The 16,590-nt window shown below is 41.2% G+C and overlaps 1 protein-coding gene across 7 annotated transcripts in view; it reads left to right on the top strand.

Moving 5' to 3' along the window:
- Positions 1–16,186, top strand: part of sash1a (SAM and SH3 domain containing 1a) — a 278,579-nt gene extending 262,393 nt beyond the window's left edge. For all 7 annotated transcript variants that reach the window (XM_060882678.1, XM_060882677.1, XM_060882676.1 and 4 more), the window contains 8 exons: positions 904–1,036; positions 1,208–1,377; positions 1,941–2,150; positions 3,176–3,326; positions 5,561–5,689; positions 10,619–11,577; positions 13,441–13,572; positions 15,102–16,186. In XM_060882678.1, the coding sequence (XP_060738661.1) occupies positions 904–1,036; positions 1,208–1,377; positions 1,941–2,150; positions 3,176–3,326; positions 5,561–5,689; positions 10,619–11,577; positions 13,441–13,572; positions 15,102–15,365 (2,148 nt within the window). In that variant the 3' untranslated portion in view covers positions 15,366–16,186. The remainder of the gene's footprint in view (positions 1–903; positions 1,037–1,207; positions 1,378–1,940; positions 2,151–3,175; positions 3,327–5,560; positions 5,690–10,618; positions 11,578–13,440; positions 13,573–15,101) is intronic.
- The last annotated feature ends 404 nt before the right edge of the window (positions 16,187–16,590 follow it).

Here is a 16,590-nt window from a genome sequence, read left to right as displayed (position 1 = left end):
TGTTGCAGCAGCAGCAAAATCAGGGCAGATTATCGTACAGGGAAAACGCAGCTTATCGTCGATAAAGTCCGTACACGTTTCTACTTCCACGTGAGGGGCTCAAAGTAATTAATCAAGATGGTTTCATAGCAAATTACAACTTGTCTACATCATTGACTTCTTTATGCTTAATTTTCCAAACCAGCACAACTACATCTGGATATTTTTGTAATAAGTAGCATTTCATACATCAGTAACTTTTAGGAAGTCTAATTTTTGCGAAGTTGTGGCCTAATGGTTAGAGAGTCTGACTCCTAACCCTAAGGTTGTGGGTTCGAGTCTCGGGCCGGCCTCGACTGAGGTGCCCTTGAGCAAGGCACCGAACCCCCCCAACTGCTCCCCGGGCACCGCAGCATAAATGGGTGCCCACTGCTCCGGGTGTGTGTTCACTTTGTGTGTGTGTTCACTGCTGTGTGTGTGCACTTTGGATGGGTTAAATGCAGAGAACAAATTCTGAGTATGGGTCACCGTACTTAGCCGTATGTCACGTCACTTTTCACTTTCACTTCACTTTTATGGGTTCGAGTTAATTGTTATTTATGAATCACTTTTCAAGACAATGATGGCTGATCCGATGTGTCACATCACACCAGGAGACAAAGGAAAGAACCGCAGAAGGAAAAGGGAGGTTGTTTTAGAGTTTAGGACCAACCACAGAAAATGCTCGATCCCTATGTTGTTAGTATGACAAGGTGGGACAGATAGAAGGTGGTTACAAGATCTTAGCATGGTTTATAAACACTCTTGTGAAGGTACAAATCAAATTATTCTTGTTTAGCCCATGAGTTTGTTTTTTTTAACTTAATGTTGAAATAAAAATTTCTAATCCCTAATTTGAAATATTCTCTATGCTTGTGTGTATAGTCCAGTCCAGATGGGATTCCCAGCTCTCCTCAATCTCCTCAGCCAGACACTGACTCCCTGGAAAAGCCCAAACTAAAAGCAGGAGGATCTGTGGAGAGTCTACGCAGCTCTCTGAGCGGACAGAGCTCCATGAGTAAGAAAGCACTCAGGAAATGTGATCCTTCTTGATAAAGTTAGCACTAGAGGGCGGTATTGCCCACAGTAACGCCTGCAGCGCGGTTCAGTGTGTCAGAATGTCCGTGGCATGGTTACACTTGGTGTCACGTAAGGTTTTAAGGGTTATTATTGTCATGTCCTGCTGCAGGTGGCCAGACTGTAAGCACCACAGACTCGTCTGCCAGTAATCGTGAAAGTGTGAAATCAGAGGATGGGGATGATGAAGAGCCTCCGTACAGAGGGCCGTTCTGTGGCAGGGCCAGAGTGCACACAGACTTCACTCCCAGCCCTTATGATACAGACTCACTCAAACTAAAGGTATAACACATACACACACACACACACACACACACACACAGATTAGCAGTCTAGATAGCTGACAGACCATGAGTTACCAAAGTGTAACTAAGTGTTAGTACATGTGTTAGTTGATGGAACGACATCATTTTTTGACCTCTGTGTATTCAAGCTACAAAGTGGGGGGGGAAACATGGACACCTCCATGTATATATTTTCTTAGCTACAAGCTAGCAACATCGCTAACCTTGATCAGTGATATGTATATTCTTATTCAAAACAGCATGAGTGTATAAATGATAGTCTGTGTTCTGGATTTAACAATAGATTATATATCTGTGTTGATCGGAGGAACTTAGGAGTCGAGATTCGAGATCCGAAATATCAGAGTAGCAAAAATTCAGGTGGTGTTTTCTTTATCATTTTCATGGTCAGAGTTATGACCTGTAAAAGGAGGCAACATTAGGTCTTGCTACAACAGTGATAACTTCTTTAAAACCTTACTTGTTTAAATGAACCTCATCTATATGTTTACTCTCTCCATCTATCTTTCCTTCATATCTCTTTTCCTTGACCTTATTCAGAGAGGAGACGTGATTGACATCATCAGTAAGCCACCCATGGGCACGTGGATGGGGCTACTCAACAACAAGGTCGGAACCTTCAAGTTTATCTATGTAGACGTCCTGGTGGAGGAGGAGGAGAAACCCAAACGCACCATCAGGAGGAGAAGAAAGGGTCGAGCTCCAAAACCCAGCTCTGTAGAAGAGCTTTTAGAAAGGATCAACCTAAAAGTGAGCACACACACACACTTTATTATATTGACTGTCCCAAACTGTATGTATGATGTGCACACACACACACACACACACACACACACACACAGTCATTATAGTGTCTGTCCCAAACAGCATGTATAATGCTTATACACACACACAGATATTATACAGACTGTCCCAAACTGCATGTATGATACTTATCAAAAGACTAATATATCAGAGGCAGTGTGTTGAGTCTAGAGTTTTCTTCTTGTCATCTTGCCTGAGGCTGTAATGACAGAACATGAGTGAGAGAGATGGCGAGAGAATGGAGGTGGTCCTTGTGGTAATGAAAGACTGCAACTCTCCTACGTGTTTTATTTTCCCCCCAGATGGAAGTGAAGGTCAAGTTAAAACCATACACATAATGGCTTCATAACCATCCAAAGATAGCAATCCACCCTTCAGACCGTGTGTGTGTGTGTACGTGTGTGTGTGTGTACGTGTACGTGTGTGCGCGCGTGAGAATAAAGTATACATATATTTATACTTTTTGGTTAGACTAAATGATCTGTGTGGACTCGTACATTAACACATAAAAGACACAAAGTAAAATTGTATAGCGTTTGGGATTCGCTTTATTTTTCCATTGCATTGTGTTACTTTTATTTTGACGTGTTTAAAGAAAATCAAATTCCCCCATCAGCTCCAGTAACGCCCTAAAATGTGGCACTTTCCCCGTGTCATAGCCATATTGGATAGCTGCTACTGGAACTCTACATGTAACAGATGGATTCTTAAGTTGCACAAAAAAAAGTAAATGAGCAAGAGTTTAAAAAGGAAGTTCCAAGTCGGTCACAACAATTCGAAATTCTAGATTTTTGCATGTTAAACCAGAGCCTCAAATTCCTGAGGAAGTTTTAACAGTCCTTATTTTTATTAGTAAAAGTAATGTTAAATTGATGTTTTTAGAAAACTCAGGCAGGTCTAAGGTCAGGTTTTTTCATTAGATAGCAGAACAGAGTGAACACATTTCAGCTCTGTCTGTGTCTGTGTTCCAGGAGCACATGCCTACATTCTTGTTTAATGGCTATGAAGATTTGGACACCTTTAAACTGCTTGAAGAAGAGGATCTGGATGAACTGAATATCAGAGACCCTCAACACAGAGCTGTACTGCTCACTGCTGTAGAGTTACTACAGGAGTATGACAGTGAGTACGCCTACGCCGTGGAGGTGTATAAGGGACTCTTTAATCTTATGTGCACTCACTCTTACAGAAACATTGCCCAATGCCACTCACTCTTCTGAACATTTTGACAAATTCTTTTTATCTGCATAGAAGGTTTGACTAATCCCACTCAGTCCTGTAGAAGGTTTTACCAATCCCACTCACTCCCTTAGAAATTTTGACCAATCCCAGCCACTCCCTTAGAAAATTTGTCCAATCCTAGACACTCATTTAGAAGGTTTACCAATCCCACTCACTCCATTAGAAAACTTACATTTACAGCATTTAGCAGACGCCTTTATCCAGAGCGATTTACATTTTATCTCATTTTTTTTATACAACCGAGCAATTTAGGGTTAAGGGCCCAGCAGTGGCAGCTTGGTGGACCTGGGATTCGAACTCACAACCTTCCGATTGGTAGCCCAACATCTTAACCACTAGGCTACCACATCCCCATTTTGATGAATGCCGGTCACTACCTTACAAAATTCAACCAATCCTGGTCATCCCTTGTTAAGTTTGACCAATCCTGGACATCCCTTAGCAGGTTTGACCAATCCCAGTCAATCGTTTAGAAGGTTTGACCAGTCCCACTCACTCCATTAGAAAACTTGACGAATCCCGGTCACTACCTTACAAAATTTGACCAATCCTGGTCATTCCTTACAAAATTTTACCAATCCCAGTCACTCGTTTAGAAGGTTTGACCAATCCCAATCACTCGTTTAGAAGGTTTGACCAATCCCAATCACTCATTTAGAAGGTTTGACCAATCCCAGTCACTCGTTTAGAAGGTTTGACCAATCCCACTCACTTGTTTAGAAGGTTTGACCAGTCCCACTCACTCCATTAGAAAACTTGACGAATCCCAGTCACTACCTTACAAAATTTTACCAATCCTGGTCATTCCTTAGAAAGTTTGACCAATCATGGACATCCCTTAGCAGGTTTGACCAATCCCAGTCACTCGTTTAGAAGGTTTGACCAATCCCACTCACTCGTTTAGAAGGTTTGACCAATCCCAGTCACTCGTTTAGAAGGTTTGACCAATCCCACTCACTCGTTTAGAAGGTTTGACCAATCCCACTCACTCGTTTAGAAGGTTTGACCAATCCCACTCACTCGTTTAGAAGGTTTGACCAATCCCAGTCACTCGTTTAGAAGGTTTGACCAATCCCACTCACTCGTTTAGAAGGTTTGACCAATCCCACTCACTCGTTTAGAAGGTTTGACCAATCCCAATCACTCATTTAGAAGGTTTGACCAGTCCCACTCACTCCATTAGAAAACTTGACGAATCCCAGTCACTACCTTACAAAATTTTACCAATCCTGGTCATTCCTTAGAAAGTTTGACCAATCATGGACATCCCTTAGCAGGTTTGACCAATCCCAGTCACTCGTTTAGAAGGTTTGACCAATCCCACTCACTCGTTTAGAAGGTTTGACCAATCCCAGTCACTCGTTTAGAAGGTTTGACCAATCCCACTCACTCGTTTAGAAGGTTTGACCAATCCCACTCACTCGTTTAGAAGGTTTGACCAATCCCACTCACTCGTTTAGAAGGTTTGACCAATCCCAGTCACTCGTTTAGAAGGTTTGACCAATCCCACTCACTCGTTTAGAAGGTTTGACCAATCCCACTCACTCGTTTAGAAGGTTTGACCAATCCCACTCACTCGTTTAGAAGGTTTGACCAATCCCAATCACTCATTTAGAAGGTTTGACCAATCCCACTCACTCGTTTAGAAGGTTTGACCAATCCCACTCACTCGTTTAGAAGGTTTGACCAATCCCACTCACTCGTTTAGAAGGTTTGACCAATCCCACTCACTCGTTTAGAAGGTTTGACCAATCCCACTCACTCCATTAGAAAGGTTGACCAATCCCCGTCACTTCCTGAGAAAATTTTACCAGTCCTCTTGACTCCCTTAAAAGGTTTGACCAATACCACTTGTTCCTTTACAAATGATTGACCAATCCCACTCACTCCCACAGAACGTTTAATCAATCCCACCTACTTCTGCTCACGCCTCAGGAAAGTCTTCCAGTCCCACTCACTCCAACAATCAGTTTGACAGAAGGTTTTTACCTTAGGTGATTTATGTAATAGTGTAGTTTTATCTCTACAAATGTCCTACTCTAGGATGGATATTCTGCAGTTAAAAGCCCCAACATACACAATTTGACATTGTGTGTGTGTATGTGTGTTTACAGGCAGCAGTGACCCCGAGCGCAGTGCCCTCTCTGGCTCCCAGGAAAAACTCCTCTGTGAGGGGAGGGGCTTGGCAGCTAACTCCCCCCGGGACTCTGGTTGCTATGAAAGCAGCGAAAACCTGGAGAACGGTAACCAGGCATTATTTTAGCATCTTCATCCCATCTTCATCTTCAGCCTAGCATTAGCACTGCCATGACATCCGCCTCTCTTTGGTAGACTACGCCTCTTTCCTGACCACACTTGCTAACAGACAATGAGACGCCGTCATCATCTCAGGAACGAATGCCATGCTTTCGTTCTGTCCTGGTTTCTTCATCATTCTTCCTTTTCTCCTGTCTTTCTTTATGGGCTGAATAATCACACCTCTTCATCTAAAGACTCCACTCTTCATACCTCTAGCCCTACTTCTTCATCGCTTCGACACACACTTGACTGATGTTTTTAAACACCCTTCTGGCTTTAGTAAAAAACTGAGAGTATGCTAGTATAATGTGATTATTTTGATTAATAAGTGAGATTGCTTCTCAAGAAGAAGTCGGTTGTCATATTTTTTATGGCACATTAAAAAAAAATCTAATTCCAAGTCGAAATAAATTTTGAGTGATATTTAGGTGTTAAATTTCCAGTTTGCATAAAAGAGGTGACTCGAAACCTTGGCAGTGTAAAGTAAACACAAGTAGACATGCAGGCAGGTGCAGAATGGAGCCATATTGTGAAGTTGATTGTATCAGAGGGTCTAAAGCAGGGGTGTCAAACTCAGGCCCGCGGGGCAGATTTGGCCCGCGGTGTAATTATATTTGGCCCGCAAGATCATATCAAATGTGCATTACAGCTGGCTAGCCGCATGCTCCGCTAATACTACAAATCCCAGAATGCCTTGCCATTGTATTGACGCGTAGTCACGAACAGCAAGCGCCCCTCATTCTCTGTTGACAGTCGTTAACAACCCTGCTACAGTCACATCGGGCAGGTTAACTCCACCCTCCACAAAAATGGCCAAAGAAAGATGGACAATAGGAGCTTTTAAGACAGGTGGGAGGCAGATTATCTGTTCACGAATATAAAGGACAGACCTGTTTGTCTTGTGTGCTAACGGAGCTAACGTGTCTGTAACGAAAGGATATAACATACTGTAAGAAGACACTAGTCGAAAAGTTGGATTTTCATTGGTTTTGAAAAAGATCCACTTCAGAAAGGAAGTTAAAATGATCCAGTGAGAGGCGTCATTTATTTTAGTTATTTAAATAAGAAATGAACACCACTGATGTGTCTTTTATTTCAAATTTAATCTCTTATGTGTTTGTAATATCAAGCTCTGGTTGTTCGAAGTCCTGTGTTCAAGCAAAACTAAAGTTTGTTTCCATATGAAAAAGATTGAACATTACATATCAGTTGCAGGTAATTTTTCAATAAATATTCAGTTTGGTCCGTGACTTTATCTCAGTTTTATATTTTGGCCCACTGTGAATTTGAGTTTGACTCCCCTGCTCTACAGTGTCCTATCCCGTTTATCATCGATAACCTGTGTTATTTTGGGAATTTTGTTGTGTGTCTTTTGTGCCTGAAAAATATATTTTTAAGAAACTAGTCTGTACATACAGTAGGTAAGTTTGTTGCTGGGGATTTTTTTTACAAAGAAGACTATGTATGAATATATTCTGAAGCAGGGACTGGAATGTGATTCCATATTTCAGATCCTCTTGCCGATCCTCTGTGTTGAAGTTAATATGTAAAAATATTTAAATTTCCTTTCTTCTTATCACCACTTTGTCTATGAGGGATGGTAAATAACTTCAAGCAATCTGCCATAGTGGAAAATAAACCCAAAATGATCAAAAACATTGTACAACATTGTCACTCTTTTGCTGGTTTTTGGTTTTCTTTCTATGCTTCTTTTCTTTTTATGAAAGTGCACCTTTATGCACATTTACAATTCTTATTAAACATAAGTTCTACTTGAATTTCATTGCCAACGAATGCGGTGTCCTGTCTTTCTCAATTTTACACTAAATTACATTCATCTCTGTTGCATGAACCTCTTTTTCACATAATGCTTGTGATACACATTTTCAACACGCATATACTTACATGCTTCATTCTAATGATCTTCGGGTTCTGTTGCTCATCCAGTTTTAAATAAACATTGCTTCATATTCTGCCTTCATGCGTTATCATGCGGGAATGATCATAAATACGACGCTCTCGCTAGAAATTTGCACATGAATAAGCCCCGAAGTCGTAATTACAACAAGGAAACTCGGACAATTTTGATACCTGAGTTTCTGATATGGGAGGAGTCTTTTCAACATTGTCATGGAGAATACAATTTCTGTACTGAAGGAGAGATTTTGACAGTTTTCTGAATATTGTGCTATAGCGTTAAAATAAAACTAAAAGAAAAAATAAGTATATGAATAAACATGGAATAATCTGTCCATGTTTTATGTTGTTTCCTACAACAAAAGTATGTGAACATGACTTCCATGTAATTACCACTTCAGAACTGGGATGTTTGAAAATAGATTTCTGATAGCACATGAAGGCAATATTCACAGTGGCAAGTCAACATTATTAAATATTCAGTATTCATCTCATGATTAATACACCATATTGCAAGATTTTCTCATTAACAGATTTTCAAAATAATTTTTGAAACTAGATATATCTATCTCACAGTCCTTGGATCATGATAATAAAAAAAAAAAAACATAGTGGCTGTACATTACAACTAATTTCCAGAATATTTATAGCACATAAGCTGTTCAACCACAAATTCCTTACAGTCTTGAGGAAAATTAAACACACACAGAAAAAACATAGTCATAGAAAAATGGTTAGCTACAGTATAGTATCTAACTACACTGGAGATCAAAATTAGAGAACAATTTATAAACAATTCTGAAATAATGTCATCTTCACTGCTCAACAGTTGAAGGAGTTTTTGTCCTGTCTATACTGTACCATGCTACCAGATCACCTTTTCCACAAAATAACTAAGGCATTTCAACAAAAACCATTATTTTGCAGAAAACACACTGATCAAAATTAGAGAACAACAAAGACTGTAGCATGGAAAAAGATTACAACAAAATTTTCTGAAGGTTACAACAGTCAGCAATTAGTAGGAAGTGTATAAAGCCTCTGCTCTGAATGACTTCAGCACATCTGCGGCCACAGGACAGCACTAGTGTCTCACGCTGACTGAAACTTAGGCTTCCAGTTAAATAGGGGTTGACAGATAATCAAGGAAATTAGCACCAGGTGCCAGATTAACACCAATAACTGGGAGGTATCTGAAAGTGTTCTCTAATTTTGATCAGTGTGTTTTCTGCAAAAACTCCTTCAACTGTTGAGCAGTGAAGATGACATTATTTCAGAATTGTTCAATTGTTTATAAATTGTTCTCTAATTTTGATCTCCAGTGTACATCTACAGTATATAGGGACCAATAAGGTAGTGTGTCTAATAAAATGGCCATTGAGTGTACAAGAGCCACAAGGGCGCCGTCACACACTTCTACCTTACCACTAATACGCTATATGGCTAAAAGTATGAGGAAATCACACCATTATTTGAACCTTCTCCAAAAGTTTGACAAATTTGTGAGTATATTTGAGTAGAATGATTTTGTGTGCTGTAGCAATGTTTCAATTACATTTTACTTTATTCGTACAGCGCTTTTAACAAAGCAGCCTGACAGGAGTATAAAAATGATAAAGTTTAGCATTGTAATTTATATTTATCCCTAACAAACAATTCAGAGGCAACAGTGGCAAGGAAAAACTCCAATATGAGGAACCAGACTTAAAATTAAAACCATCCTCATCTGGCTGATAACGGATACATTTTTGCCTTCTATAGCTGTATACTATATGGACAAAAGTGTTAAAAGCCACTGCCATGGTCACCAAGTGGTTTTATCCACTGCAGTCTCATTTATCCCAATGTCGTCCATATGGGGACATCCTCGTTATCGGCAAAAAAGGCCTCCAAGTGATAAGACTCCGATCAGACATAGGGCTTTAGAAGAAATCAGGCAGGTCTGGAGGTTAGGATTAGCATGTGTAGCTCTACAGAGAGTGAGTGAGTGTTTTAGGTATGTTTGTGGTCAGGTAATGGTTAAGAACATTGTACATTGTGTGCAGAAAGACTAGCTATGACAGCTGAACTAATTGGGAGATCCAGAAGATGTGCATCTAGGGAGGGCATCCAGGGACATAAGTGCAATTCACCTAAACTGTCTATGCCCATCAACCCTCCACATCTGTTCTTTTACCCAACAAACTATTCATAAAAGGCTTAACTAAACAAATGAGGTTTTAGTCTGGACTTAAACTCAGACACTGTAACACTTCCAGTTCCATAAGTCTAAGAAAGTGCTTCCCCCACTGTAGCCTTTAGTGCCTGAGATAACAAGAACTCAGGATATTGTGGAATGAGATTAGGACTCTTAACTGAAGCATTCTGGACTAACTGGAGCTTTCTTATGCACCTACTGGAACATCCAGACGGTAACGCAACGTTACAATTTCTCTATTCTCTCCCTTCACTAAGTGACCCAAACGTGTTCCAGCATGACAATGCCCCTGTGCACAAAGCAAGCTCCATGATGTCATGGTTTGTCATGGTTGGTGTGGAAGACCTCAGGCAGTCTATACTTGACATCAGTGCTCCTCAGTGATCTCACTAATGCTCCAACATCTAGTGGAAATCCTTCCCAGTATAATGGAGCCTATTATAACAGTAAAGGGGAACTAGATCGACAATGAGATGTTCAACAAGCACATATGGGTGTGATTGGTCAGGTGTCCACATACTTTCAGCAATACTGTGTATAGTGTGTGTCACAGCTGTGTAAGCACTCAGTTAATACCTGGTGAATGCTGTGGTCATATAAGTAAGGATTAAAAAACAGTGCAAAGCAAAAGAACAATGGTCAATAACAGTAGACCAATTTAATAGTGTGGCTACAAGGAATGTGTTTCAGTGATTATTTTGTGTTTACAATGTTTACAATAAATGTCTGAAGGTTTAAAACTGAAGCTCATGTGTTACAGGTAAGCCTCGTAAATCTCGCTCAAGTCGCCGTTCTTCTGGCTTTGAATCTGGTCGAGGCCAGTCTCTGGATTTCCCCACACTTCCCATCAGCAACTCCACTGAGGAGCTGCAGCATCAGTCCAAGAAAGAACGCAAGTTCCCCAAGCACTTTCTTCCCCGCCCTATCAAGGGCTTTAGCCTGCGTTCACTGGGCCTGAGAAAGGGTCTTCAATCAGGACAGATGAGTCAGATGGCAGCCAGTCGTAGTTGTGAGGAGCTTGATGGGACTTTAGATGCTCCACAGTGCTGGAAAAGGTCTCACTCTCTGGGAGACCTACAGTGGCAGCAGGCCTCTGACCAGAGCAAGGAGAAAAGAAATGAGACCCAGCATGGTGATAAACGGCAGAGAGAGGCAAACGCCGCATTTCTTCAGTCCAGCACTCGGAACAGTGGAGAATCCCAGTTGAACTCAAAAACAGAACTGTGCAGTGCAAAACGGGTCGAGAGACCTCTAGTGCCCACCCAACTGCCTCTTAAGCCATCATGCCAAGCTCCAGTTAAACAGCCAGACTCTGCCCCAACCAGCCCGGCACCTCGAACTCACCCCAAAAAGCCTCCTGTTCCCCCTCCTGTTCCTGCCAAAAAGTCCAAAGAGCGGGTAGTAAATGGGTTGCGGCACCCATCTTTGGCCCTGCCAGGTTCTAGTCCAGGCACACCATCTCTGTCCTCTAAACTCATAAGCAGTCCTACTAGCCCCTCTGAAAGTATCCCATCCACGTCAGTGTCTCCAGATGATTCAGAGAAACCGCCAGCGTGGCTCTCTGACTTGCCCGAGTCTGCCTGCCCACAGATTCAGGGAGTCAAGATATCCCTCGGCAAGAAGATCTCCCATGCCAAAATGACTGATTTGGAGACGTTACTGGGGGAGAAGCTTTGCTCAGAGGGCATCGATCTTATGGCAGAACCGTACTCGGATAAGGTAAGAGACACAGGACAGAATTCTGTTCACAGCAGAATAATTCTCAGAAGGTGAAAACAAAATTTCAAGCATAAAATAAGTTCGTCCTGGATTTTGGTTCTGGCATATATTTATATGAATACAGGCTTCTAAAAAGAAATGTACTGTTAAAAGAATTGGCAGCAGTTTGCCATATGTAACAATAGTCATAGATCATTATGTTGTCGTGTATATGTTTTGACTTCTCGTTGAGTCCCCAAAGTGAAATCATCTTTAAGGAATGTCAGCTGCTGTCGTGGACAGATCTGGTGACTTGGAGCTTCTCAGCGGAGATGTACTACAAGCACAAGAGAGCGATGACTAGAACTAGAATTAAAATGGATTTTAGGTGTAAAGAACAACAGGGCTTTATTGTTTCTTTTCTATTTCAATTTCTCCTCCGTTCTTAAGCGGTATACAAGATAAAGACTGCTTTGTAATATTTAATTTCCAGCTGAAGATAGGTGACTTAGGTGATTATTAATCGCAAGACGGTGCTGCTGAGTCGTGCTTCTCTTAGATAGTCGCGTTGTTAAACACGGTTTATTTTAGACATACCCAGCACATATGCTATATATTTTTTTTTTTGCCATGCCAGCAATAGCACTGAGCTAAACCTGGGAGCTCACACCACATTCAGCAGAGCCAACATTGGGGAAAGTCTGGGTGGAAAGATCATAACTGTGGATTTGGTCTGTATATAATTTATGCTTGTTAGTCTATTGGAGTGGGGGGGCTGGGTGTGCATTCATAAATACAGGTCACAAAGGTTTTGGATCATTTACAGTTATTTAATAGGCAGACACTTTTTACTTTAAGACACAGAAGTGGAAAAATACATAACTATGGGTTAAGGCGTGAATGAGTTTTGAAATAACAGACTTTCACATTAAAGCCTTAAACTTTGAGCTGTTAATGGCTGTAGCACGTACAGTACCTCTGTACCTCTCCGTTACCTCTGTGCTTTTGGCCTATCCTTACGTTTTCTGGTCTTTAACATCGACCAAGCGAGTTTCATTGGCACCTTGGCATGAGTTTTACAAAACATGAAGTTGTTTTGAAGTGAAAATGGAGCCCACATTGGCTGTTCTAGCTCTCTTGCTGGAAAATATGCTCCGAAATAATACTTGTCTCTTGAACCTGGATTCTAGTCAAATGCTTGTCATTTTGTATTGCGTATGACTCATCTTTTCTTCAACTGCAGAAAGTGACATGATTAATCTGACACACATCACGTAAACATGAAATACCGCTTCCATGCAGTCCATCTGTTTGGCTTGCTCCATCGTTTTTCAAAAAAAAAAAAAAGAAAAAATCCAAAAAGAAGTTGAGGGTTTCTCCGTGTCAAATGTTCCAACAGATGAAATGACCTCAGAGACTTAAAAGCCTGTTCTTTAGAAGTCTCAGCCATCATGCCAGTTCTCCCAATGTTACTACTCATTAGGTCACATTATTTGTCATTTTAAACAAATGATGGAGTCACAATAGCCTCGTTATTCTGTAACTACCACATAAAGTTTTGCTTGTTTTCATGTCAGCCTACGTCTCCGAGCGGGTTTCTGGTAAAGCTTAAAAACCACAAGAAAACACATGCAGTAAACTTTATAGCTTGCAAATTTTAGTCTTTCTTCAGGCTTAGGCTAAGGCGAAGTGAAGTCCTTGTGTCGCATCAGGTGAAAGATGTATCTCTTAAGTAGAGAAGGCAGAGTCTAGGTTTGTTTCACATTGCTTTCCAACCCTGAAACTGAAAAGCAAGGCGCTCCATGTCCTTTTAATATCCGTCTAATATTTTTGTTAGCTAATACCTGAACGTGTCTCACTCTTTCCTTATTTTTTTCCCTCAAGCATGGCCGCTGCGGTATTCCTCCACTGTTAGTGCAGAGATACTCTGAGGACTTCCAGCAGCCACTGAAAGACGTGGCCTCCACTCTGGACCAAATCAGAGTTAAGCAGCTACGCAAGGAGCACCGCATGGCTGTAAGTAACTAGCCATGGGGCTATAAATTGTGGAAATAATGAACAGTGTTAATGTTCTTGCAGCACCGAATTATTTAGATTTAAAGTCGTACTAAAAGATAAGCTTTCAGATTGTAATGGTGATGTGAAGCATTGGCACAATTGATGTCCTAGAACCTTCAGGTCGTAATCAGAATGTGAAGCACTCCTTGTATCGATCCTAGGAGTTTAAAGGGTTTTCCAATATTGTTTTTTTTTCCTCTTTTAAATTAGTTTGCAAACCTAAAGGTGCTTTAAATGACAACATTCATGAAAAGCTATTTAAAGAAATGTTTGATGGTGTTTCATGTTGCTTTATGCTCACAACAGCCCATTTGCTGTGATTGATCCTTGCTGACAATGCCAAGCATGTTTGGTACGACGCCACTGCTCGGGCCTCGATGTCGTGGGCTTTGCCAGAGGCTGCATTCTCAGAGGCTACTCATAAGCAACCTTTTGAACTGTAAAATGCAGGCATGCACATCAGGGCTTTATTAAAAGCAGGTGCACAAGGAGGGTAAAAATGAGAGGAAGTCCATTCAACAGTCACTCCACTCTCATGCTGTAAAAAGGACATAAAGTGTTCTCCTTTATTTCCAATTCTGTAGAAACTTTCAGAAACCTACTTTACTAATAATATGAAACTGCTCTGCTTTTGGTATCCGACATTATATAGTATAGAAGTTCATTCATTCATTTTCTACCGCTTATCCGAACTACCTTGGGTCACGGGGAGCCTGTGCCTATCTCAGGCGTCATCGGGCATCAAGGCAGGATACATCCTGGATGGAGTGCCAACCCATCGCAGGGCACACACACACTCTCATTCACTCACAGACTACGGACAATTTTCCAGAGATGCCAATCAACCTACCATGCATGTCTTTGGACCGGGGGAGGAAACCGGAGTACCCGGAGGAAACCCCCGAGGCACGGGGAGAACATTCAAACTCCACACACACAAGGCGGAGGCGGGAATCGAACCCCCAACCCTGGAGGTGTGAGGCGAACGTGCTAACCACTAAGCCACCGTGCCCCCCCGTTATAGAAGTTGACAACTAAAATCACCTTCATATAAAATGTTTTCCCCTTTCTCACTCTGACTCAACCAAATTGGCTCCCAGTTTTTTGGGAAGGCTAAGATTTTGAAATTGGATTTTGTTCCATCTCTGATTCGCTTGATATCAAGTTAAGGCTTTGGTGAATATTATGACATCATTGAAGGAGAAAAAAAATCACGTGGTGTTTTCTGTCACGCTGGAAGCTGGCTTGCAATTTTCTGCCACTTGCTTCTCACGACCCTGGAGAAATTTCCTTGCACTGAAAGGCCTTTTGTCTCTGCATGAGATTCCCTGCTAAGGGAACAAAGAGCGTCTGATATAATCTTTGCGTTTTTTTCTGAGAAGATTTTTCTTAATTTTATAGCCAAATTATTATAGCAGCTAAAAATAATACTAATAAAACTGATAGTAATTCTAGATGTTTCTGTTTCTGTTCTCTGCTCTCCACAGATTCCGACTGGAGGGTTGATGGACATGTGTCGGAAGCCCGTGTCTCCGGTGCACTTGAGCTCCATATCTGACTGGCTGGTGTCCATTGGCATGCCTATGTATTCCGAGCTCCTGCTGGCGGCGGGCTACGACACGCTGGGCTGCTTGTCTGCTCTTACTGAGGCAGCAGTACGCAAGGCAGGACTACAGGAGGAGCGACACATCCGCCGGTTGCTTAGCGAAGCTCGGCTCATCGCAGCCAGCAGCAGACTTAACGACTTGTGACTGCTTAATGAATAGCCACAAACTGCTGACTGCGCTGATCTGAGGATCAAACGTGTCACTTCCAGTGGAGAAAAAGTGCTGGATGAGGAATGGGAAATAAACCTGGGTTCTCTGTAGCATTTCATGAAAAATATCTCTTCATCTGCATCTTCCAAGCATTTGTTATGTCCTTTTCTTTAACTCTGTGATGCTGATGTTTACAGAAAGGACTTCTGTGGCTTCCAGGAACTGTTAGTGGTGGATCTTTGTAACAATCCTAAAAGGCTTGCTTTTTTTTTTTTAAAAAAAAAAAAAGAAAGAAAGAAAGAGAAATAAAGAAAGAAAGAGCACATGATTTTTAAACTTTTTCTAAAGATTTTGGCTTAAGACTCAAGACTGTTTTGTCCTGATCTGACTGATGAATGCTTGTTTGTAAGGAAGAAGGACATTTTGTGCTTCTTCCAGCACGGCGAGATGTCGTAGCCTGGCCAAATTTATGTAATTTCCTGCAGGTTAATCGGTTAAACGCGCAAATCTTCAGCTCGTAGAAATAAATACTGTTATCAGTTCATTATGGGATGTTAGTTTTAATGCTAGATCGGAGTGTACGTTCTGAGCGCTTAGCTCCGGACGATGTGTATTTTATTTTATTTTATTTGCTGGAGGGAATATATTTGTATAGTCTGTAAGCCATTTCAGCTTCCTCTGTGCCAAGGGGTTAAGTTGTAAAGCATTGTAAAGCCTTTTTTTTTTTTTTTTGCCTTCACTTACTTAAAGTATACATCTAATAATGTATATTCAGATAGCATTTAATCATTGAATACACAGTATCTTAACTTTCATTACTCGTCTGTTCTGGGATCAAATCATTTATTCCTGAATTATTTACATACCTTTAAGCTTTGCCTTTGCCATCATGAAACGATGGACACCACAGTAATAATTCTCTTCCACGGCGATAATGTTGCTTGTATTTAATGTAAACACTTTGACGTTTTAGAGCTTTGAGGAAAAACCTCCCCAGCACTGTGGCAATACGTAAAATCCTACTATGTAAACTCGCTCCTAAACGTCGTCCACGCCAAGTGAAAAGCACAGTATGAAACGCCAAAACTAATAGAAAGTTCTTAGATAGAAACAGCTTCCTCCCGGAGGATGCACGGTAGAACAATGTCTTGAGTGGGAATCCAGATCAGCGAAGACGCTCAGAGGCTCCAGACTGATGAGTCTCTGCTTCAAGGGACCT

This window comes from Tachysurus vachellii, chromosome 12, assembly GCF_030014155.1.
Source record: "Tachysurus vachellii isolate PV-2020 chromosome 12, HZAU_Pvac_v1, whole genome shotgun sequence".
Taxonomy (NCBI): domain Eukaryota; kingdom Metazoa; phylum Chordata; class Actinopteri; order Siluriformes; family Bagridae; genus Tachysurus; species Tachysurus vachellii.
Note: the sequence above shows the minus strand (reverse complement) of the source record. Positions and strands in the feature narration are given on the sequence as shown.